Genomic DNA, 22874 nt, shown 5'->3' with positions numbered 1-22874 from the left:
ATTAAGTCCAGAGTCTACGGGTGCTTTCAGACAGGGCCGGCCCAAGATATGTTGCTGCCTGAGGCGAAGAACAAGATGGTGCCCCCTCATTCCATGTACAAAATGACTGGACTGGCAGATGAATCTGTCTTCCAGACTAATGATGGGACAATGTTCTCCACTGAAATTGAAGGCAGCAGGCGAACTTTGGGGTGCAAAGTAGGCTGCACGGCACATAGTTCTTTCCTCGAACACCTTCCTGTTGCCTCCCAGCATCTGTTTCCTGAGTCCCCTGCCTCACCCTGCCTAATGGTAGGGCCAGCCCTGGCTCCTAACACCACTGATCAGAATGGATTGTGTAACTATTCACTCTTTTCTTCCTTAATGGATTTTCTCCAATAAGAAAAAAAGACAGAAGAAGTGGGAAAACATGAGAAGGTTCCAAGTGGAAGACATCTGGAGCCTCCATAAAATACCTAATTGTGGAGTAGCGGTTAGGGTGTTAGACTGGGATAGTTCCAATCCCCACTCAGCCAAGAAATTCACTGGGTGACTTTAGTTAGGCCAGTGGCTGACTGTTGTCATTGTTGTAAGGGTGAAATGGAGAGGAGGAGGACGATATAAGCTGCCTTGGGTTCCTTGCAAGAAGAAAGAAGGCAGGCTATAAATATAATTTATATATATATATATATATATATATATATGTCTAGTCAGAAGTACACATACATCATTTCTCAAGTCAACTCAGATTTTTTGGAAGGACTTGATTACTCTATGAATTTCGTATGATTGTTAATCCTCTGAAGAGATCTGTCTTAATTAATGACAATGTTCATTTTTAGTTATGTGTCCTCTGTATTTTCTGCACTTCTTTAGACTGATTTTTAAAAATGTTGTTTGGTTTAACTATGTTATTTATTTGAAAAAAAAAATACAATGACTAACTTACATCCCATTGACTTCAATTATGTATTTGAAAAAATACAGTGATTAACAAGTCCCATTGATTTCAGTTATTTATTTTAAAAAAATTCGACCACATTATGTCCTGTTGATTCCAATGGGTCTACTCTATGTATGACTCAATCTGGATCAAAACCAATAAAAATATTTTTAAAAGATAGTGACCTATATAAATATATGTTTTAGAATAAAGTCTGAAAGTCTTTCACTTTAAGAAGGAGGCTTTCACATAGGAAGAAGCAAAAGGAATAAAGAACCCCAAGCTATAATGCCTAATCCTATGCTTGTTTACTTAAAAGTAAGCCCCAATTAATTCAATGGGATCTACTCCTAGGTAAACATGCATAGGAATGCATGCATAGATGAGCGTCTGAAGTAATGAACAGGGCATTCTAACGTGTTTACTCTGAAGCAACTCTGAGTTTAAAGGGATTTATGCTCTAGTAAGTGTTTTTTGAACTGCAGCCTAGTCTCATTGGACGGACACGGTGGGACCAGGAAAACATGTACTCTGTAGATTTTATGTATTAGTTTAAAAACATTTACACCTTGCCTTTCTCCCAGAGATCTTTCTCTCAGAAGGTCTCCCTAGCTTCTCCAGGTAGAGCTGAAAAACCTCTGCTTGAAACTCTGGAAAGCTGCTGCCAGTCAGTGTTGACAATACTGGGCTAGATGGACGGATGGTCTGACTCAATAGAATGCAGTCTCCTATGTTTAATTATTTATTTATTGCATTTCTAAATGGCCCAATAGCCAAAGCTGTCTGGGCGGTTCACAAAAATTAAAACCACAAGCACAGCATAAAAACAACATAAAATATGAAGGCATTAAAACGACAGTATAAAAGTACAACCAGCACGAAACCTAGCAGCAATGCAGAGATTTAAAATACAGTAACAAATTTAAAACAGGAAAGCTAGAAGACTAGAATGCTAAAATTCCTGGGAAAATGAAAAGGTCCTGTGTTCTTTTCTTTAAAAAATAAAATACTCCCCAAGGCAATGAACAATCTGTTTACAATTATTTTGATTCTTATTTATTATCATAATATTTATCCTACCTTGAAAGTTTTTTCCCCCAATAGTAAAAACATTTTTAAAAAAACCCATCGAGCTATGATGAAAACAATATTAAATAAGTGGAAGCCCACTTTTATGCCATCAGCATAAAAACTATATACACACGATAGAAAATTGCTCATATTAAAAATCAAGGACAATTTTTTAAAACACCTCTGCTTAAAACATCCTCCTTGAACCCACTGTTTTGGGTCATTTCTGCCTGGTCTCCAGTCTATCTGGAAGTCCCCATGGTAACAGGGGCAAGACATACAAAGCATATTCTTCCAGCATTGCACCATTGTCATTGGTTATTCATTTGTTTCTGGGCCCAATTCAAGGTGCTGGCTTTGGATACGAGAGATGATCCTTGAGATACCCTGGTCAAATAGGTCAAACACAGAGGGTGCTTCCAGATGAGGTTTTTATTGTGCAATTGCTCTGCTTCATTCACATAATTTTATGGGCAGGGGTCCAGATGTCTCTTGGGGATCCTTAAAAAGCCTTCCCCAACCTGGTGCCCTCCAGACCACATTTCCCATCATCCCCACTCAGTGTGGCCATGCAGGCTGGGGATGATGGAAATTCTGCTTCAGCACACCTGGAAGGCTGCCCAGCAACACCTTCCTCAGTCTTTAGGATAATCTTTAAGTAAATGTTTTTCACCTATGGCCCAGACATTGGTAAATCCAACCCGGAGGCTATTCATCCATGTAAACAAGTTCCACTTGTAGGAGAACATGGACCTTGGAATACTTCCGAGTAAATTATATACTTTAAAAAAAAAAAGCCTGCCCAGATTTCATGGCACAGATTTGTCCTAGAACACATTTTAATGGTCAAATAGTTTTGATTCTTTAATTATTAAGAAAGCAAGCATTTGTACCTTGGATAGCTCCTTCAGAGTTCTGAGTGGTTCTGACTGCAACCCAGAGTGGATTCACCACCCCACTGACATCGGAGGCGCCAGCCTCCAGTGCTCAAGCGTTTCTAAAACTTCTCAGGGCCTTCCCAGGGGCCACTCCCAGGCTCTGGAACTCTCTGCCAAGGGAGGCTAGCTGGGGCCCCCTCTCTGCTGTGCTTCCACAGGCAGGCAAAGACTTTTTTATTCAGCCACACCTCTAGCAGCCCCCCCCCAACCTTTTTGGGTCAGTGGGCACATTTGGGCTTTTGTGGCAATGTTGTGGGTCCTCTCACAAAATGACTGCCATGGGGAGGGGCTTTCCCATTCACTGGCAGGCATGGCCAGTCACAAAAAGCTCATTTCCCGGAAGACAAAAAGTAACGCCACTTGCCCAAGAACCCAAGGACAAGGCAGAAGCGAGGTCCGAGCTGCAAAACGCAAAACCATGCTTTTGAACCCAAATAAAGATGGTGCGAAAGGGCTTCAACTTCGCCTTGCAGCACGCGGGTTAAAAAAGAGAGGGGTCTGTGGGCACACCGGAAGCTAGTCTGGAAGCACAGGGAAGCTGGTCTGTGGCTGATGGGATTTTGACTGGTTGGATGCTGCTTGTCTCTTTCACTGCTGTGTTTTGAATTCTGCTTTTCATTTATGGGCTTTCACGTCATGCTTGAATTAAGATTTGGTTTGGAATGTGTATTTTATTGCTAGCTGCCTTGAGTGCCATCGTTGAGAGGAAAGGTGGGACAGAAATAAAGAAGGTAAAATGCGATAAAGCAACCGAGGGCACAATCCCATGCGTCTTGAGTCAGAGAAGAGTCCTGCACCTCCTGGCATGCTGGCCGGGGTGTGCTGGGACGGGAGGGGCCTTTTCCGGTCTAAACATGCATAGGGCTGCACCTAAAGCAAGTAATAAACACACAAACTGCACCCTCGCTCCTCCGGGGCCTTCCCTCCTCCCCACAAGCCAGCTCATATCCTTACCACTACCCACGGAGACAGACACAGTGCTTCCCTGAGCATCAGCAGCAAAGGAGAGCTGAGGGTGGCTTGGCGGCCGGCCACTCCTCCAGCCCGCTCCGCTGGCAGGTCCTCCCCGGCTCTTACCTGTGCCCAGCTGAGGTTCTTATTGGTGAGGTGATAATGGACCATGCTCTGGTGTTCATGCTTCAGGATGCTCCCTGGAAGAGGAGAGGAAAAGAATTTGCCACCCTGGTTGACCGTGAGGGGAAGAACCACAGGCCGCAGCGAAGAACCGGCAGGGATGGATGAATCTGTCTTGTTGACTTTCTATACACACCCATATTGTTTCAAGCAGAAGTTTGTTCCATTCCGTTTCTGCATCAGCTTGCAATTTGTTTAGTTCAAAGTCTGTATGGAAATTCATGTGCATTTTCGTGGGCACAGAAATTCATATGCCTCTGTATACCAGTTGATGACGAAGATGGGCCGGGGGGGGGTGCCACTGCACTTACGTCCGACTTGCGGAGGACTGCACCCCATTGCGAGAGTTGAAGGAAGATGCAATGGCCAGCTGGCTTTTCTACATATGTGGGACGGCGGCAGCATTCTCTTGTCCTCAGGTGGCAAACTGTCTTGGGCCTTCCCTACCAAACTATATACGATGTGACATTAAATGCATCTTTGCATCTAACGGGCTATTTTGTTGATTTTTCAAAATGCAAATTGCATCAGGTGAATCAAGGCAGAGATGATCTTCATCAGGACTGCAGCAGGACTGGATCTATTTGCTTTTAAGGGTGGGAAGCTCCTCCCCCCAAACTGGTGACAATGGGGGATTTCCTCCAGATGCAAAGAACTGGTTTCAGAAGAGGGATTTTCCTCAAGACAGTAGCAGCGGAGGAAAGGGCCAAAATCCCTCACCATGCCTGCTCCAATGTAGTTAATTATCACACACACACCCCACACCTCAGCTGATGCAACTTGCATTTAAAAAAAGACTCCAGCAAGTTAGAGGCAATGGTGCATTTAAACATCATGTGTACTTTGGTCCTGCTTGTAAAGTGGGATGGCTTTCGTTAGGGGTGGTCACTAGGGGGCATGCAACAGCAGAAGGAGACGCACCTTTCCCCTACAAAAGACAGTGTTACTCTTGCTTGCTAGGCGGAGCTGGCACTCCCAAGGTCACCTCTGAACTCACCCCTGGAACGCAGCAAGGCAGGAACAAGAAAAGCAGAGGCTACACTTCCCCGCGATGTACTTCTTTTTAGAGGGGCACCTTTGCAGATATATCTTAAAGGAAGCTCAGACTTCGGGGAGGGGGGGCCGCAAGCGGGCAGAACAACAACAAAGACCAGCAGATTTGTTTTGGCACAATAAGCTTTCACGGAGTAGAATTCCACCTTTGGTAGAAAAGCAGAATTAATCAGAAGAATAAGAATAATTGTAGGGAATTGTAAGCAAGCAGGTGCCCCCAAAGGCCAGGATATCCCAGTCAATTTGTGACCTGTTAAACCAGGAGTGGGCAACTTGTGCCCCCCCCCAATGTTGTTATACTGCAGTTCCCATCAGCCCTAGCCAACATGGCCAATGGTGAGGACAACTGGGAGTTGCAATCGAGCAATATCTCATCCCTGTGTTAAACGGTCACATTCCCTCTCTCTTATATATCTTTATATCTTTGGTCTGTCTTCTGTTTAAAGAAATATTACTCCATTAATTGTATTAGGGTGCAATCCTTAACAGATAGGCAGCTGCCTCTGAACTCGGAGGCGACCGCCTAGCCAATGCAGGGCAGGAGACGCACAGAGAGGATTGTTCCTTCCACTCTTCTCCTGTCCTGCATTTTTGGCTAGCCGCAGGAGCACAGAGCGGGAAGGATGCTGCTGTACGACACATTGGATGTGTCGTATAGGCATTTCCACCCTCCCTGCCCAGGAACACCCCCAGCCATGCCCCTTTTCAGCCACTCTACGCTCCTCTTGCAAGCACAGAAAACAGGGCTGTTCCGCACTGCCTCTGAGGCAGCACAGAAGGGGGGGGGGGTTCTCCAGGAACCGACCTCGATGTGCGGGCTCTGAGGTTGGTTCCCGGAAAACCAGATATCCTATGGCCATCTAGCCGCTGTCTAGTGGCCATATGACTGCTCCCGCCATTGATTAGGGTGCAATCCTACGCATGTTTAGACAGAAGAAGGTCCTACAGCTCCTAGCATTCCCCAGCCAGCATGGTTGGCGGGGAATGCTGGGAGTTGTAGGACTTTTTTCTGTCTAAACACGCATAGGATTGCACCCTAAATCTGCATAGTGGTGTATATGAGGAATAAAAAGTTTCTCTTTTTCTAAAGAGAAAAAACTACTTTCTTAAAAAAAAAAACCCTTCTGAAGGAGAAAAATATTTTCTTTTAAAGGCTGAACTAGAGGTGAGGTTAAATGCATGATTGCATTTTACGTGTCTGGTTGAACGTGTCGTTGCTGTAGCTTTTAAATCTGATTTTCAGCTCTGTTGTTTGCTCTTTGCCTTTTGTTCTTGTTTAGATTTTAACTTGACGCTGCTTTCCATGCTGCGGTATATTTACTGTTGACCTTACTTTGTTGTTTCTTTCTAACCTCTTGTTTTTATTGTGTGAAATCTTTTTGTTATCTGACAGCATATAAATAATGCAAATAAATAAATAATTCCTTCTAAACAACAGCTGCTAGAGAACGTGTGCATGCTAATTGTTTAAAAAAAATGTGTTTAAAATAAAACTTGGGCTTTCACCTTTTTAGTGTGGTTTATTAATCTGAGATGCTAATTGCTTTATTCTTCCTCCATCCACTAGAAAGAAAGGTATATGCTATATTTTTGCTTACTGTTATTAACTATTGTATTATGTATTTTCAATAATGTGTTCTTTTGTTTTGCTTTGTGCTTTGTAAGCTGCCTAGAGAATATTTGTTGATGGGTGGTCATATAAAATTATTATTATTAGCTTTGAGGGAGATTTTCACTATGACCACAGTGGTGGGAATGGTTAAACCCCGCTCCCTGCATGTTGTGGTCCTGATCCCCTCCCCATAGCTATTTTTTAGAAGACAAAGGAAGACATGTTAAATGCAATGGTGCATCACTAGTTTGAGCCTTAGAAGATGACTGATACAACTGGATGAAGCATCCTGTTGGAAGAGGCATTCTCCTCGTCTTCTTTATCATGCAAGAAAGATTACCCCTTCTAAGATGGTGCTTACAACCTGCAGTTTTTATATGCACTTGTGTTAAAAATAATTTGACTTTAAAAAATAATAACCTGGCCATGAATTGACTTTTTTTGGGGGGGGGGTGATCAAAGATTTATTGAAGAAACTGACAGCCAGCAGGGCCAGTGGTCAGGAATTCTGGGAGTCCAAAACATCTGGAGGGCTCCAGGTTGGGGCAAGGCTGTTCAAGTTGATGTGGCCTCCTGGTTTATACAGTTGGTTCACCCATTCTGCCCCGACTCATCAAGTCTAATAACTGCTGCAGGTCTACACATGGAGCAGAATGAGGTGGCAGAATGGGACGGTACTACTCCATGCTGGACAAGAAGGGTATCATTTTTGAAGGTCTGTTACATTTTTTTAAAAAAGGAACCCCTCCCTGCAAGTAGAAATCTAGTAAGCGGGGTGATGGTCTAGAGGTGCCAATGTCCCTGATGCGCTCGTTTTCCCCGTGCAGTATGTGTGTGTTTTACATAAAGGAACATTCAAGATATTACCCCCGACCTGTTCGGCTACTCGGTAGGGCCATATAGCTCTCGATTCCCGGCACTTTCAGGCAGGCCAGCTAAAACTCCTGCCTGAAGCGCCGAAAAGCCGCTACCAGGCTGTATCGACAACACTGGACCGGAATCCTGCCGGACCAATGGTCTGAGTCGAGCTGAGGCAGCTTGCTCTGTTCCTGGAAAGCGGCGCTGCAGCCCGGGCGGCTCTTAGGACCCGAGGATCGCCGCCGGCGTGCAGAGAGAACCCCGCGATCTGCCACCGCGCACACGCGCGTCGGCGTGGATCGGGCCTTCCGCGCCGTGGTGGCCGCGCGACGCGAGACGGAAACCCGCGCGCCTTTTGGTGGCTCCGGTGTCAGCGGGGCCGGGGATCCGCTCCGGCTCTCAGCCAGCACTCTAGAGGGGCTCTCCAAGGTGCTGCGCCCGTTTGGGGGGCAGGGCTCGGCGCCTCGGGGAGCGCCCTTTGAGCTCTGGCGGCGAACCCGGCGCGGACCCACGGCCCGCCGACATCGGAGCCACCGGCCCTCCCCGGCCCTGCCCGCCCCGGTCCTGGCCCAGCCCTTGACCCGCCCCGCCCCGCCCCGCCCCGCGGCCGAGCCGAGCCGAGCCAGCGCGCCGCTGCGCCTTTAAGAGGCGCGGGGGGCGCGTGGGAGGCCTGGCGCCGCCGCCGGCACTCGGGCTCCCCTCGCCGAGGAGTCGAAGCCCGGCGCGCAGCGGCGGCGCGCGAGCGAGAGGGGACTCGGCCTTTGCAACAGGCGGCGGCGGCGGCTCCTCCTGGGAAGAGCGGGAGGGACCTGGGCCGGCCAGGCGGCGGCGGCGGCGGCCCAGTCCCAGCGGGGCGGCGGGGAAGGCTGCGGAGCTCGGCTAGCGCTCCCAGCGCGCGCCGCGTCGCGCCCCGGGGCCCTCCTCGGCGCAGGGCTCCCTCCTCGGCGCGCGCGCGAGCCGGGCCCCGTTCCTGCGTCCGGCTCTTGGGGCTGCCCGGCCGCGGCGGCGCCGGGGCACATGATGTACACCATCGCCAGGGGCCCGAGCAAGCTCGCCACGCAGAGGAGGACAGGTAAAGGCCGGGCCGAGGGAGGGCGCGCGGTGGAATCGGTCATGTGCGCGGCGCTTCCTCGCCTTCGCGCCCCCCCCCGAGAATGGGGGAGGCGCGGCGGCAGCAGCGCGGGGCCCCTCGCCTCACCCTCCGTGGCCTTCCCGAATCCTCCCTCTCCCTCCGGACCGTGCCCGCGCGGGATCCCGTGGCCACCGCATGCCTTCTTGTGACTCAACGTGAAGCCCCGGTTGACTCCCGCTGCGCGCTCCGATCGTGGGGGGGGGGGGAGGGAGGTTGCGAAGCTGAGGCCGGTGGCTCGGCTTGCCCGATCTGAGGTGGCCGCCTCGCTTCCCCCGCCCCGCCCGCGCAGGTCCCACGCAGCAGGTGGAGAGCAAACTGGCGGACCTGAAAGGCCGGCGGCAGCAGCAGCGGCAGCACCCCCCGCAGCAGCAGCGGCAGCAGCCCAGCGCGTGGCCCCTCTCCAGGTGAGCGAAGGCGGCCCGCCGCTCCCCCGCCCCCCGCCAGCCGGGGTAGGGCGCGGGGCACGTCTCGGGGCTCAGGGGGCGCAGCCCGGGGCCGGGCGAGGCGGCGGGAGAGGGCGGTCGCGTCCGCGGCGGGGTGACCTTGCGCGCCGCGTGTCTGCGCGGCGCTCCGCTGCAGCGCGCCTTTCTGGGCCCTCCCAGTGACAGCTCCGCCGCGGGGGGGGGGGGCGGCGGCCGCGGGGCGGCGGGACGCTCCGACCCCGGCCGGGCTGGCTCGCTTGAGGAGGGGCATCGTTGCAGGCAGCGCCCCACCCGCCCCGCGCCATGGAGCCGAGAGCGAGGAGCGGTGGGGGAAAGGGCAGCGGAGATGACCTTGTGGAAAGGTTGCCGGGGCTGTCCTTGTTGCCACATGGCTCCGAGGGGGAGGAGGAGGGGAGGGGAGGGGTGGGGCGGGCTGCCCTTCTGGGGGGGAGGGGGAGGAGGCGCGTGCCGCGGGGGGCCCTGCTGGCTGCAGGGAGGCCGGCCGAGACGCGCCGCGGTACGCGCGGTTGGGGTCTCCCTCTCCACTGGGGCGGCGGCGGGGACTCGGCTGGGGAGGGGCGCCGCGCTCCCAGCTTGCCCCCCGCCCGCCCGCCCGCGTCCCCGGCGTCCCCTTTGCCCTGGAGAGCCCGGCCGGGGACACACCCCCTGGCGAGGGGGCGGAGCCCGCCTACCCGCCCCCAGGCTGCCGGCCGGCGGCTGGGGCGGCCGGAGGGACGGGGCGGCCCCTGCCCCTCTCCGGGCGGGGAGAAGGCGCGCCGCTCGTCGGGCAAGCCCGGCCTGCCGAAACGCCCCCTTCCACGCGGCTGTGGAAAGAGGAGGAGCCCCGCCCGCTCTGGCATCGGGCCGCACGACGGCGCGTATTGTTGCAGAGCCTTCGCCCACCCGGTGCCCTCCGGACGTGCTGGCCTACAACTCCCTGCATGCCCAGCCATGCTGGGAGTTCTGCAGGCCCCCATTCCAAGGATCGCTCGCGTATTCCTTCCCTATTGGCGCCGTCCCCTCCCCCGCCACACTGTTGAAATGTACAGTGTAAGCACCTGACCTCTACTTTTCTCAGTCCAAGGGTCCGTCTTACCCGGCACTGTGTTTCACAGGGTGCCCAACCAGGTACTTCCGGGAAGCCCCCAAGCGGGATATAAAGGTGGTAATACTCAGCCGCCATTGCCTCCTACCCCTGTCACCAGCCTCTGAGCCTAGGTCTGCCTTCCCCAACCTGGGATCCCAAGAAGTGAGGGACTGCAACCCCCATCTTCCCCAGCCAATAGGGATGCTGGGAGTTGTAGTCCCATCCTGAGGTCACCAGAGAAGGTAGACCCAGAGGTTATAGAATCGTAGAATTGGAAGGGGCCTATAAGACCATTGAGTCCAACCCCCTGCTCAGTGCAGGAATCCAAGTCAGAGCATCCCTGGCAGGTTCTATTTAGTGATTGCAGCTCAAGGCTGTTGAGACAAAAATCCCCTGGTGCCCCCTTACAAAGCTGTCCGAGCTATTGGCTGTCCGAGCATCCAGTGGCAGTGAGTTCCGTGACCGAATTGTGTGAAGAAGCGCTTTCGAGAGCAGTCACGAATCTCTTGCCAATCCGTTTCATTAAATGACTCCAAGTTCCAGAATGTATGAGAGAGGGAGGAAAACGTGCTTATCCACTTTCTCCGGACCGTGCATCACTTTAGAAAACCTCTCCCTTGCCTTCTCCTCCTGCCCAGGCCCACCTTTTATTATCTTTCCTGCCCCCCTCTTAACTTCAACGCAAAATGCTACATTCCTGTTGCAGAATTCCAGCAGTTCCCCTGGTCCATGATGCTCATGTTTACTATACCATTCTCTAATCGACCTCTGACAGTGGTGTGGCAAGGCAGGGCAGGGCCGGCCCAAGACGTGGTGAAAGAGAAAATGGCACCTACCTCCCCATTCCATCTACAGAAGCTGACCAGACTGGCAGTTGAATTGTATTTCGACACTGGTGATAGGGCAGCATCCAAACATGAGGGGAGCAGGCCAGGCTGCGTGGAATACACACCTCTGACCTCCAGCAGAAGGGAACTGCTGCTGCTGTCCTGTCTGCCTCCCCCATCACCTGCCGCCCAAGGTGCCCTCCTCACTCTGACTAATGGTAGGGCCGGCCCTGAGACGGGGTGTATTGTATGATTCTGTCAGTGTTGGCTGTAGTCTGCACAGGTGCACATTCCAGACCTGCCCCCCCCCACATTATGGTTGTGTGAATTTGTCTAAATAGGAGAATAATAATTCCTTCTCACCGCCATTGTCCCCAGCTGCTGTTGCTCCTCATCCTCTTCCTCATCATGGTCACCACTTGCCTGCTTGTCTGAGCCTGAGCTAGAGGCGTGCGAACAAGCAGGTTGCAAGGGTGAAGAGGAGGACCGACTCCAGGGGCCTCTTGCCAGTGGGCCCCTGCTGGGGTCTGGGCTCTTGGCCCAGAGGAAGGCCAGGATCTCTTCTCGATCATCCCAGGGTGCAGGACATGGAATCATGGGCTCAAGTTGTCGGAAACACCTGAACATCAGGAAAAACTTCCTGACTGATAGAGCGATATGGCAATGGACCCAATTCCCTACGGAGGCGGCGGGCTCTCCCACACTGGAGGCCTTCAGGATGAGGCCGGACAGCCATCTGCCAGGGATGCTCTGACCTGGATTCCTGCATTGCCTTGTAGGCCCCTTCCAACCCTGCTATGCTATGATTCAAGACCCCCTCCATGCCCCCCTCCCTCGGGGGGTCTGCCTTCTCACTGCCCTTGCTGCCAGCTGCTCCTCATTCCCTTTCTCATCATTGTGACCGCTTGCATGCTTGATGGGCAGAGAGCCAGGGAGCGAGTTGGCCGTGACATCCGCTGCTCCTCCTCCTCAGGTGGCAATGGGGGGGGGAGCAACTCCAGGGGGCTCTTGCCAGTGGGCCCCTGCTGGGGTGTGGGCCCTCGGCAGATGCCCAGCCGTGCCCACCCTCGACGCTGGGCCTGCCTCCGTGCTCGTATTTCATAGTAAGTATAGCAGCATCATGAGCACAGGACAACCGCCCTTCCCTCCCCTTTTCTTTTGGTAAACCGACGGAATGGTGCCTTTGGGCCTGCACACCTAGCACGCTAGGTCCGGTTAACGGAGAGCAGCAGCCAGTGCTGGCTCCAGGTTCTTGAGGGGCCTTGGACAAGACGACTGGAATGGCCCCCTCCCTCCCCCCGCCCTGGTCCCCAGCTGCTCTGTCTCCTCCGCCTCTGTCTCATCATGGCTGCCGCTTGCTTGCTTGACAGGCAAGGAGCAAGCCGGCAGCGGCGTCTCCTGCTCCTCCTCCTCGCCACTGCCATTGTCTGGGCCGGAGCGAGAGGCAGATGAACGAGCAGGTTGCAGCGGTGAAGACGAGGAGCAACTCCGGGGGGCTCTTGTCAGTGGGCCCCTGCTGGGGTGTGGGCCCTTGCCAGGTGCCCGACCATGCCTCCCCTTGACCCCAGCCCTGGCTGCCACAACAGGGCAGGAGATTATGTGTTCTTTAATTATATAACGACAGCCCCTCTCCAAATGTTGCGGGGGGAGCCTTGCTTGCCCCATCGTTTGCCATCTGAGATGAGGGGCCCTCGCCGGCTTCAACAACTGCAGCTCAGTAGTCACGGCCAAGTTTGCCCTCATAGTAACTATTCAGAGTCTGCAGCCTGTGAACCAATGCGAGAGATGGGTAGCTTAGAGATGGGAGCAATCATGTATGGTAGGAAACGGGGTGCAAGGGTGTGGGTTACGCAGCCCAATCCCCTCTCTTGCCCATCTAATACAGACCCCCTGGATTAAGAACATAAGAGTCATGCTGGATCAGACCAAGGGTCCATCTAGTCTAGCATTCTGTTCACACAGGGGCCAGGTCAAGCAGGAACCCACAAGCGGGACACGAGTGCAACAGCACCCTCCTACCCATGTTCCCCAGCAACTGGTGTACATAGGCTCGCTGCCTCTGGTTCTGGAGGTAGCACATAGCCATCAAGACTAGTAGCCTTTTCCTCCAGGAATTTGTCCAACCCCCTTTTAAATCCATCCAAATTGGTGGCCATCGCTACATCCTGTGGTAGCGAGTTCCATAGTTTAACTATGTGCTGCGTGAAGAAGTCCTTCCTTTTAGCTGTCCTGAATCTCCCACCAATCACCTCCATGGGATGACCCCAGGTTCTACACAAGAGCATGCCTCTTTATTCTGGATTAATTGTTCTGATGATGCAATTACATTAACATGGTTTAGAATCTTCACTCTGCACCTAAACATTGGAACCACAGGCCTGGGGTGGGAAATTGGCACTTTGGGGAAAGCACTATCACTAATTGGGAATGCACAAAGGGCCGTTAAAGAGTGAGTGGGAGATCAAATCTGTATTAAGGCTGTGATCCATTCACACTTCCCTGGGGATATGTCCCACTGAGCGCAAGAGGACTTACTTCTGAGAAGACATGCCTAGGATTGCACTGGAAGTGTTCTTGGGCACACAGCGTTTGAATAACAACAATCAGGTCAAGTTAACAGTGGCCATTTGCAGTGCGGTGGTGTGTTTGTGTTACGAGTGTGATTGTCACGTTTTTTGCATTTAATTTCATTCTGACCTGGCTGTTTACAATTCTCCCCACCAACCCCCTCAAACCATAAGTACTGTATATAGATCTGAAAGTCGCCATAATATTTCATGCAACTAATGAAGTGGACTATTACCCACGAAGGTTTTGCCTAGAATAAATTCGTTAGGGCACAATCCTATGCATGCTTAGACAGGAAAATGTCCTGGCTGGGGTATGCTAGGAGCGGTAGGACTTTTTTCTGTCTAAACATGCATAGGATTGCGCCCTTAGTCTTTAAGGTGCCACAGGACTGTTTATTGCTTTCGAGATGAAATTCTCACGCATCCCTAAGTTGGCCTTGAGAAACTCCGAGCGAGGTCTGTTCCCCTCCCCGTCGTCAGGCCTTGTATTCTCATTCTTCCCGGTGCTGTGTCTCTCCCGCCTCTGGCGCTGGCAACTCCTCTGACGTACGCACGTTTGCTCTGCTGACCTCGGAGGAGCACGAGGCCAAATCGGTGTTTGCCCTTGCAACTAAAATATGAGCGAGAGTGTGGCTTGGGCCTGGGGACACGTGAATTGCCGGTGACGGGGGAGTGCAGCCAGACTAGGGGTGGGGGTCACGCCTGTGGGCTCCTGATGTGGAGAACTAGCAGCTTCGGAGGGGGCCCACTGTTCCATTCTGGATCCAGTGACACACATCCCTGCACACAAAGACCGCTATCATCGTCATCTTTTACAATCAACAAGTTGCCTTGCATGAAACTGGCATTTTCATTGGCCTAACTCGATGAAGTAGGAAAAAGAAATTGGTTTTTAAAAAGGAAATGGCAAAGGTGCCTTCCCTGCCAGTCCAAATTGGGACCCTGGGTTCTGGGAGGGGATGGGCGGCGGCGGGGGGGGGCTTTAACCCTTTGCTATCTGCCACAAGCCTGATCTGGATTGGGGCTCCCGCAGCTGATATTTGCATGAAATAAAAGCTTGGTGCTGAGACTGGCCGCTCTGATTTACCGAGGTTTATCTGGCCACTGTGTGGGAAGGCACAGCCCGGGGGTTTTATACTGCACCACGTTTCGGTTGCCCAACTGAATGGCTTTATTGCTCAATAAAACACTGTGCTGTAAGGTCTGTAACATAGTGCAGTTCTTGCCTTGGGGCAATAATAGCGCCTTTGCTGTGGGCACGGATGAGAAGGTGAGTCGCACGTTCTTCAAATAAACAACAACACAGAGAGAGCATTCTGTGGGAGTCCATGCTGTGCACATGCTGGCTGGATTTAAGGAGAGGCAACCAATGGGAATGCCCAGGGTGGGGCCGGCCTCCAGGGCAGGGCACCTGTTGAGGGCCCACACCCCAGCAAGGCGTGCTCCTTTTCGCCACTGCAACCTGCTTGTTTACCTGCCTCTCGCTCTGACCCAGATAATGGTGGTAGAGAGAAGGATTAGATGCCGCGGCCTATTTATTCACTGGCTCTCTGCCTATCAAGCAAGCAAGTGGTAGCCATGATGAGAAAGAAGATGAGGCGCAAGAGCAGCTGGGGACAGTGGCTCACTGAGGGAGGGGGGCATTGGGGTTGACTTGCCGGAGGGCCCTCAAAAAAGTGGCTCAGGCCGTGGGGCATGTGTGCTGGGCTTAGAGGGGTGGGCCATCTGCTCAACTCTGTGCTCAGCAGCCAAAACAAATTGTGCAAACGATTAATAGGGCACGAATAAATACAGATTTGCGGATCCTAGTGTGGAAATTTATCCTGGCAAGGATAAATTGTGCGCGCAACTTGTATGTCCCAAGTTGTGAAATGGGCTACCAGCGTGATTAAATTTGTTTTTGTTAAACTACCGAGGTATTCAAAAAGCTGAATAAATGGTGCAGCCTTTCTCCAGTCTGGCTCCCTGTGGATGTGTTGGACGACACCTCCCATCGTCCACATGGGGATGATGGGAACTGGAGTACAACACATCTGGAGGGACCCAGGTTGGGGGAGGCTGAAGTAGTGGGGAGGGGGTGCTCTGAAGATGCTCCTGGTATGAGGTACCATTTGGTATAGGCCAGCCTTGCCTCCTGTGACATCTCTATTAGTCGAAACGACAATGTGTTCCTGAAATGGCAGGCAGAGATTCTTCAGGGAGACATCTGAGCCTTCCTTGGGTGATGTTGAGACAGTTGTTGTGGGAGGCACAAACTTGTCTCAGGATCTGCTTAGGGGTGTTGTTGTTTTTTGCAGGCCCTGCTTTGACTCAAGGGTGGAATTAATAATAATAATAATAATAATAATAAATAAAGGAATAAATAACTAAGGTTCTCTGCCTCTTTCTCGGCAGCTCAGCTCCAAAGCTCGTGTTCAACAGGGTAAATGGCAAAAGACCCGCACCCATGATCCAGCCCACCTCAGCCACAGAAGAAAGCTACACTGTGGCTCATGAAGAAAATGTGCGGTTTGTGTATGAAGGTAAGGGAGTGACCAGGGGAGCCCAGGAACAAGGTCTTCAGTTTGATGTAGCCAAAGGCTCTTTCAGTGTTGTTTTTTAAGCAATTTATAAACCATTCTATATCAAAAAAAGATTCCCAAGCATTGTACAGCAAAAGAAAATACGGCAAAAGAATAAAAATACAGAGGAATCAAAACATTTAAAATCAAGTTATACTAATATACTATACCTTTAAAGGTATATACTATACTTTTAAAACCCTATACTGTTCTGGCCCGCTGTATCTTAAGGAGCACCTCCAGCAACACCAGGGATGCCGCTCAACGAGATCGGCCCTGGAAGACCTTCTGCCTGTCCCATCAGCCAGGTCAGCTAGTCCAGTGAGGACTATGGAGAGGGCCTTTTCTGTGGTGGCCCCCACTCCGTGGAAGTCCCTCCCTAAAGACCTCTACTGTGCCCCCTCTTTGATGAGCTTCCGCCGGGCTTTGAAAACCTGGCTGTTCAGGTGGGCATTTGGGGTGGGTTAGGATTTTTTTAGAGCAATGTTTGGTTCAGTTGATTATGTCAATTTGTTGTATTTTATGCCGCCTCAAGCGCCCAGGTTGCTGGCCAGATGGGCGGCTAATAAATCAAACAAACAAAACCGTGCTTATTCCTTTTCCAAAGGAGAAGTTTGTTTAAGTAAAGCAGATGCCGAGAACAAAGCGATGCTGATGCCTGCCTGTGTTTGGCTGCCATCCCTCTCTCGGTTGCATGACAGAGAGAAATTCTGCACACTCATTCCCCCCCCACTGCATCATGGAGTGGGGAAACTGCAAACCGCCGCAAGTTCCCTTGTTGACAGAGGTTCCTGCGCTTCTGACGGCTGCTCAAAATCACAAGAAATCCAGCAAATGCAGCTCCTGTGACGCAGAAGGTGTAGCTGATTTGGGGGATGATGGGCATTGTAGTACAACCCAGTGGGGGGCACCGAGTTAGGGAAGGCTCCCATAGAGCTGTAGGCAGGATTTCTCTGTGGGCTGTGTCCTCATCAAAGCCGTTGGCCAGCAAACTAGTGCCTCTTAAAGAGAGCATCTTCCTTCTCCCAGCACGTCATGCATGGGACACTGGATCACAAGTGCTCTGTCCCGTATCCAGCACAGATGTGGATGGGCCAACGAGACCATCTTTGGGAGCTCTGCCCCCTATTCCTCCAGCTTCTGACATGCGTTGTTGACTCCTTGATAATGCCACCTAGACAACGGAACGAACTGCCTCTTCAGGGGAACCCTGCCTGGCAATCCTATATACCAGTGGCTGGCAACTTGGTGACCTCCAGATGTTTGGGACTATGACTCTCATATTCTGTCCATTGTCCGCTCTGTTTAGGGCTTATGGGACTTGTAGTCCAAGACATCTGGAGGGCACCAGGGTTGCTTATACACTAATAACCCAATCTATCAACCTGGAGCCCTCCAGATGTTTTGGGCTTCAACTCCTATCAGCCCAAGCCAGCATGGCCAATGCTCGAGAATGCTGGGAATTGTAGTCCAGAACTTTGTGGAAGGCTGGAATATATGAATAGGGAACTCAGTTCTCCGAGTGTGGATCTTTATTGAGCCAAGAGCGGCACCATCCACATAAAAGAGGAAGGTAGTGGAGGGGTGGGCAGCATGCCCCTAAATTTGCAGAAGGAACCCCACCCCCGCCACCATGAGTGTGCAGAGAGAACCACCAAAAACAGCCCAGTGACGACTAAGCATGCTGCGTAGTCATAGAACAGCTGTGTATCTGTGGGGTGGGGGGATGGAAAACCAGAAGGGGTGGGGTATGAAATGGAATATACCGGAAGAGGGCATGTCTGTCTATGTATCTAGAAGCCTGACTTGGAGGACTGCACGCTGCGACGTTTTGTTGCAGGCGCTGCTGGTAGTTTATTTTTTATTAACCACAGGTATCTTTATATCACCCTTCAGTTAAATCCCCAGGGTGGGAATGAGGTTCAGACAGCAAGTTGAGAAAACCCTGTTATTTCAGAAAGCAGTTGGGAGAACACGTAATGATTTGCCCCTTGGCCCTTGCCTAGTTCCCACTGAGCTGTATGCTGCTGTTGGTTTGGTTTTGGTTTAAATGATAATAATATTGGCCTCTCTGTGGTGCCTTTAATGGCATCATTTTTAGGTTGCTGCTCAGTTGCCTGGTGGGTCTCGATGGAGGAAAATGTAGGGTGTAAATATTTTATGGAAATAAAGGAACAAACTGGTTTCTTCACAGAGGCTACACGCAGGCGGAAACTGAACTGCTGTTGCTCCCCCCCAATTCTTCATTGGGGGGGGGGGCTAAGGGCACCAAAACCTCATTCAGCAAAGGAGGCCGTAGCCCCGTGTGGTGTCAGTCACAAAATGAGTCCTCAGTGAGGGTTTTGCTGGCTTGGCGACCTTTCCTACCTTACACGGTCCTCTCGTATTCCCCCCCTCCCCAGCCTGGCAGCAGGTAGAACGGCAGCTGGATAACAGCCGACAAGGAGACAGTGCCTCTGGCCCAGTGGAATACACAGAGAAAACGCCCAGCCCTGCACTGAAAGGTTAGTAAGTTAACGTGGTGCACCTTCGGGGAGTGCGTGGAGCGAACATACAGATTACAGCAGGAGATACTGGCAAAGGTCTCCCCTCAAATGCAGCGATGGCCCAAGAGCTTCTGCTGCCTGTGGTGAAGGACAAAATAGCACCCCATTCCCCCTCAAGGGTGGACCTGCAGTTGGATCTTGCTTCGATGCTGCTCACAGGACAGCGTTTTCCAGTGCACCTGAGGGCACTAGTCTGTCTTAGGCGGTGCGTGGCAGGCTGCTTGGAACACACAACCAGAACCAGTCTGAACTTTAAAGGAGCTATCCAAGGTGCGGAGCAGAGTTCTGACTGGTTCGGACTGAACTCGGGAGCAGATTCACTGCCCCACTGACATCAGAGCCACCAGCGTCCCACTCAGTCAGTCATTCTGTGGGCACTGAGCAAACTCAGTTCTCTCTGAGCTGTTGGAAGGTATTTTTCCAGCTTTGGGGGCGGGGTGTGTGTGTTTCCATTTAAGATTTGTGTGTGCGTGCAAAGATCCGCAAAGCTTGGGGTTTTTCTGAGCCTGCGGCTACCTCCCTCTCGTGCACTGATGATGCCGTTTTGGCTACCTAAGTACCACCACTCTTGAGAATGAGTCTCGTATTAGAAAAGGGGGTTGTTGTCAGCCATGAGGATATTGCGTGAACTGTCCTTCACCTTGTGGCTTTCCAAAATTTGCAGCATAGGCATTTAAAACCACACCAATCATTTTTTTCTTTTAAAAAGAAAGAAAGATGCAAAGCAACAGCTCACTCTCGGTTGCAAATTAACTCTCCAAAAATACAATAATCCCACACACAGACACCTGCAGGAGCACCATTGTATATCAGCAGTGTTGAGGCATGGTCTGAAAGTACATGATGCAGCAGCCTGGCTAAAACTAAGCTGGTGTGGGGCCGCTCAGTGTCTGGACCAGGCATGGTGCTAGGCAGGGGGGGGGGTGTCAGTGCCCTGCCTCCCCCTCCAGTGACCCACTTGGCTCTGCCTCTGCTGACCTGCCCTCTACCCCACCAGTCAGATTGGCCACCAGCTGCCACTGGTCTGGATGGGAGACGGCCTAGGAGTTCCATGTAGATTTCCTTAGGCACCACTGAAAAAAAGCAGACTGTGAATGAAACCAATATTAAGATGTGGATGCAAACAATGTAAGTATAGGATGATAATCAGACAGCATGAAACTGAAATACACATTCAGCCTTGCTGAACCTGGTGCCCTCCAGATATTTGGGAGTACAGCTCCCACAAGCTCCTGCTACCATGGCCAGTGGTCAGTGATTATGGGAGTTGTAGTCCCAAACATCCAGAGGGCACCAGGTTGGAGGCAGCTACACACAGAAATGGCTCTGAGCCCTTTCAGCCGGCACTGTATGTCCTGCACTGCATGTCCTTTCCGCTGACACTGTATGTCCTGCACTGCATGTCCTTTCCGCTGGCACTGCATGTCCTGCACTGTACATCCTTTCAGCCGGCACTGTGTGTCCTGCACTGTACGTCCTTTCCTCTGGCACTGTATGTCCTGCACTGTACGTCCTCTCAATGTGCACTGTATCTCCCACACTATGTCCTTTTAGTTGGCACTGTATGTCCTGCACTGTACATCCTTTCAGCCAGCACTTAAGGTTTCACAGATAGGTGGTTGTTCTGCGTGTTCTGTCTTTGACACCTCTTTTGTCTTTCAGATTTTGTGCCCATAGACCTTGAAGATTGGTGGGCACAGCAGTTCCTGGCCAACATCGAGAACGGCTCTTAGCGAGGAGATTTTATAGAAAAGTTTAAAATAGAAAATGAAATGCTACTGTAAGAAAATGTTCACACATCTGGGCGGAGAGAGAAGAGGAGAGGGAGAAAATGGACCACAGCAGTCCCACCCTCGTACCCGCTCTGGGGCCGGGAAGGAAAGTGACTTGCTGCCCGGCACGGGCCCCTTTGAAGCGCCGGGATTTGCACGGGGAAGATTCCTATGGACTGTGCGTTCCGGAAGTGCTGTGGCAAAGTGGGGAGGGGCTGGCCTCCCTGCCCTTCTCCCACTTGGAGCTGGCGCTGACACAAAGCCGGCACTGACCTGTAAGGCCAGGACTGCGTTCGCAATAAAAGCACCAATGCTGCCAGCGGGGGGGGAAAACGTTTGTTGCCTTGGGAGGAATTATTGCGGGGCATAGAACAAGGACGCCACTCCTGCGAAAGAGATTGCCAAGCGTCTGCCTTTCTGTTGGCCAGTGGATCAAGGGCAAAGGGGAGCTGCTGGGGAAACTAGGACTTCGGGAGGGTACTAGGGTGGCAGATGGCTGCTTTAGGGCAAGAGACTCCAGAGCAGCCTTCCCCGGTGTGGCGCCCTCCAGCTGTGTTGGACTGCAACCCCCATAATCCCCAAGCATAGGCTGTTAGCCGAGGCAGATAGGAATTGTTGTCCAAATCATCTCAAGGGTGGGGGAAAGCTGGTCTAAAGCTACCTGAGCCCTGCTGGATCACACCCAGGGTGCATCTAGTCCAACAGTCTGTTCACACAATGGCCAACCAGTTGCCCACAGGAAACTGTGGCGAGGGCCAGTGTAGTGTAGTGGTGAGAGTGACGGACTGGGAGCCGGGAGATCCGGGTTCTAGGCCCCACTTGGCCATGGAAGCTCACTGGGTGACTTTGGGCCAGTCACAGCCTCTCAGCCCAGCCCACCTCACAGGGTTGTTGTTGTGAGGATAAAACGGAGAGGAGGAGGATCATGTAAGCTGCCTTGGGTTCCTGGCAAGAGGAAAAAAGGCGGGATATAAATGCAATAAATAAATAAATAACTCGAAGCGGGACATGAGTGCAACAGCACCCTCCTGCCCATGTTCCCCAGCAACTGGTGGACATAAGCGAACTGCCTCTGATACTTCAGGTAGCATAGAGCCATCAGGACTAGTAGCCCTTGAATTTGTCCAATACCGTTTTAAAGCCATCCGAATTGGTGGCCGTCACTATGTCTTGTGGTAGCGAAGTCCATAGTTTAGCTGTGTGCTGTGTGAAGACGTCCTTCCTTTTATCTGCCCTGAATCTCCCACCAACCAGCTTCGTGGGATGACCCTGCTGGGTTCTCGTATGGGGGGTGGGGTGTCTCCCTGTCCACCTCCTCCACACCAGGCATAATTTTGTACACCTCTATCATGGCTCCACTTAATCACCATTTTTCTGAGCTAAACAATCCCAGCTGTTGTAACCTTCCCTCATAGGGGAGATGCTCCTGCCCCTTGATCATTTTAGTTGCTCTTTTCTGCACTTCTTCCAACTCCACAATACCCTTTTCCAGGTGCAGTGACCAGAACTGTACACAGTAGTCCCAAGTGTGGTTTGCACCATAGATTTGTATAAGGTAGCATGATATTAGAAGTTTTCTTTTCAGTTCCTTCCCTAATTATGCCTAACATGGAATTTGACCTCCTCAGGCCTCATCCCACAGTCTTGATCTATGTCATGCAGCTGTATCTCATGGTAGTTTTTTAACTGTTTAGATTCCACATGGGGCAGCGGGGGCGGGGGAGGATATATCATGATGAAATTGCTCTCCCATGAATGGGTGCAGGGGAGGGGAGAAACACCCTTCATACACAGAGGAAACTAGTACGCAAGTGAAAAGACTACCCTCCCTTTTCTATGCTCTTTGGGGGAGTTTTTCTCAACTAGCGCAGCGTTCGCACGCAAGATTCTTCTCCCACTCTCCATGTGTGTGGATCAACTCTTAGCATGCAGGACATGCCCCATGGGAGAGATGCCGAGATCGCTCTGCTCAAACCCAGCCTTCCTCGACCTGGTGCCTTCCAGATGTTTTGAACTTCCACCCCCCATCAGCCCTAGCCAGCATGGTTAGGAATTCTGGGAGCTGTAATCCAAAACATCTGGAGGGCACCAGGTTGGGGAAGGCTGCTTTGAGGCACTACCTTACAACCACACAGAGGCAGGGGATTATATGGAGTGAGATCTCCGTCCCACCCCCATCCCCGCTAATTGCTGCTGCTTAGAGCACCATACAATCATCCCGGAGCTGAGCTAATTCCGTTCTGTTCTGTTCAATTTGATTGCATTGACAACCAGTTATTTGCAAAACAGTGAACCAGTCCATAAAGCTGAAACATGTTTGACTAAAATACAGCCACTGGTTACATCCAGAAATATAACAACCCTTAAAA

General features: G+C 51.7%; 1 protein-coding gene across 1 annotated transcript; it reads left to right on the top strand.

Moving 5' to 3' along the window:
* The first annotated feature begins 8183 nt into the window (after positions 1–8183).
* MCRIP2 (MAPK regulated corepressor interacting protein 2) lies at positions 8184–22141 on the top strand. Its single transcript, XM_084818747.1, has 5 exons — positions 8184–8660; positions 9010–9124; positions 16021–16148; positions 18590–18691; positions 20396–22141. Exons 1-5 carry the CDS (start codon positions 8606–8608, stop codon positions 20464–20466), a joined length of 471 nt encoding a protein of 156 aa, XP_084674873.1. The 5' UTR covers positions 8184–8605; the 3' UTR covers positions 20467–22141.
* The last annotated feature ends 733 nt before the right edge of the window (positions 22142–22874 follow it).

Source organism: Heloderma suspectum, chromosome 12 (genome assembly GCF_057233095.1).
Source record: "Heloderma suspectum isolate Gila_16-S chromosome 12, 16-S_ref, whole genome shotgun sequence".
NCBI lineage: Eukaryota > Metazoa > Chordata > Lepidosauria > Squamata > Helodermatidae > Heloderma > Heloderma suspectum.
Note: the sequence above shows the minus strand (reverse complement) of the source record. Positions and strands in the feature narration are given on the sequence as shown.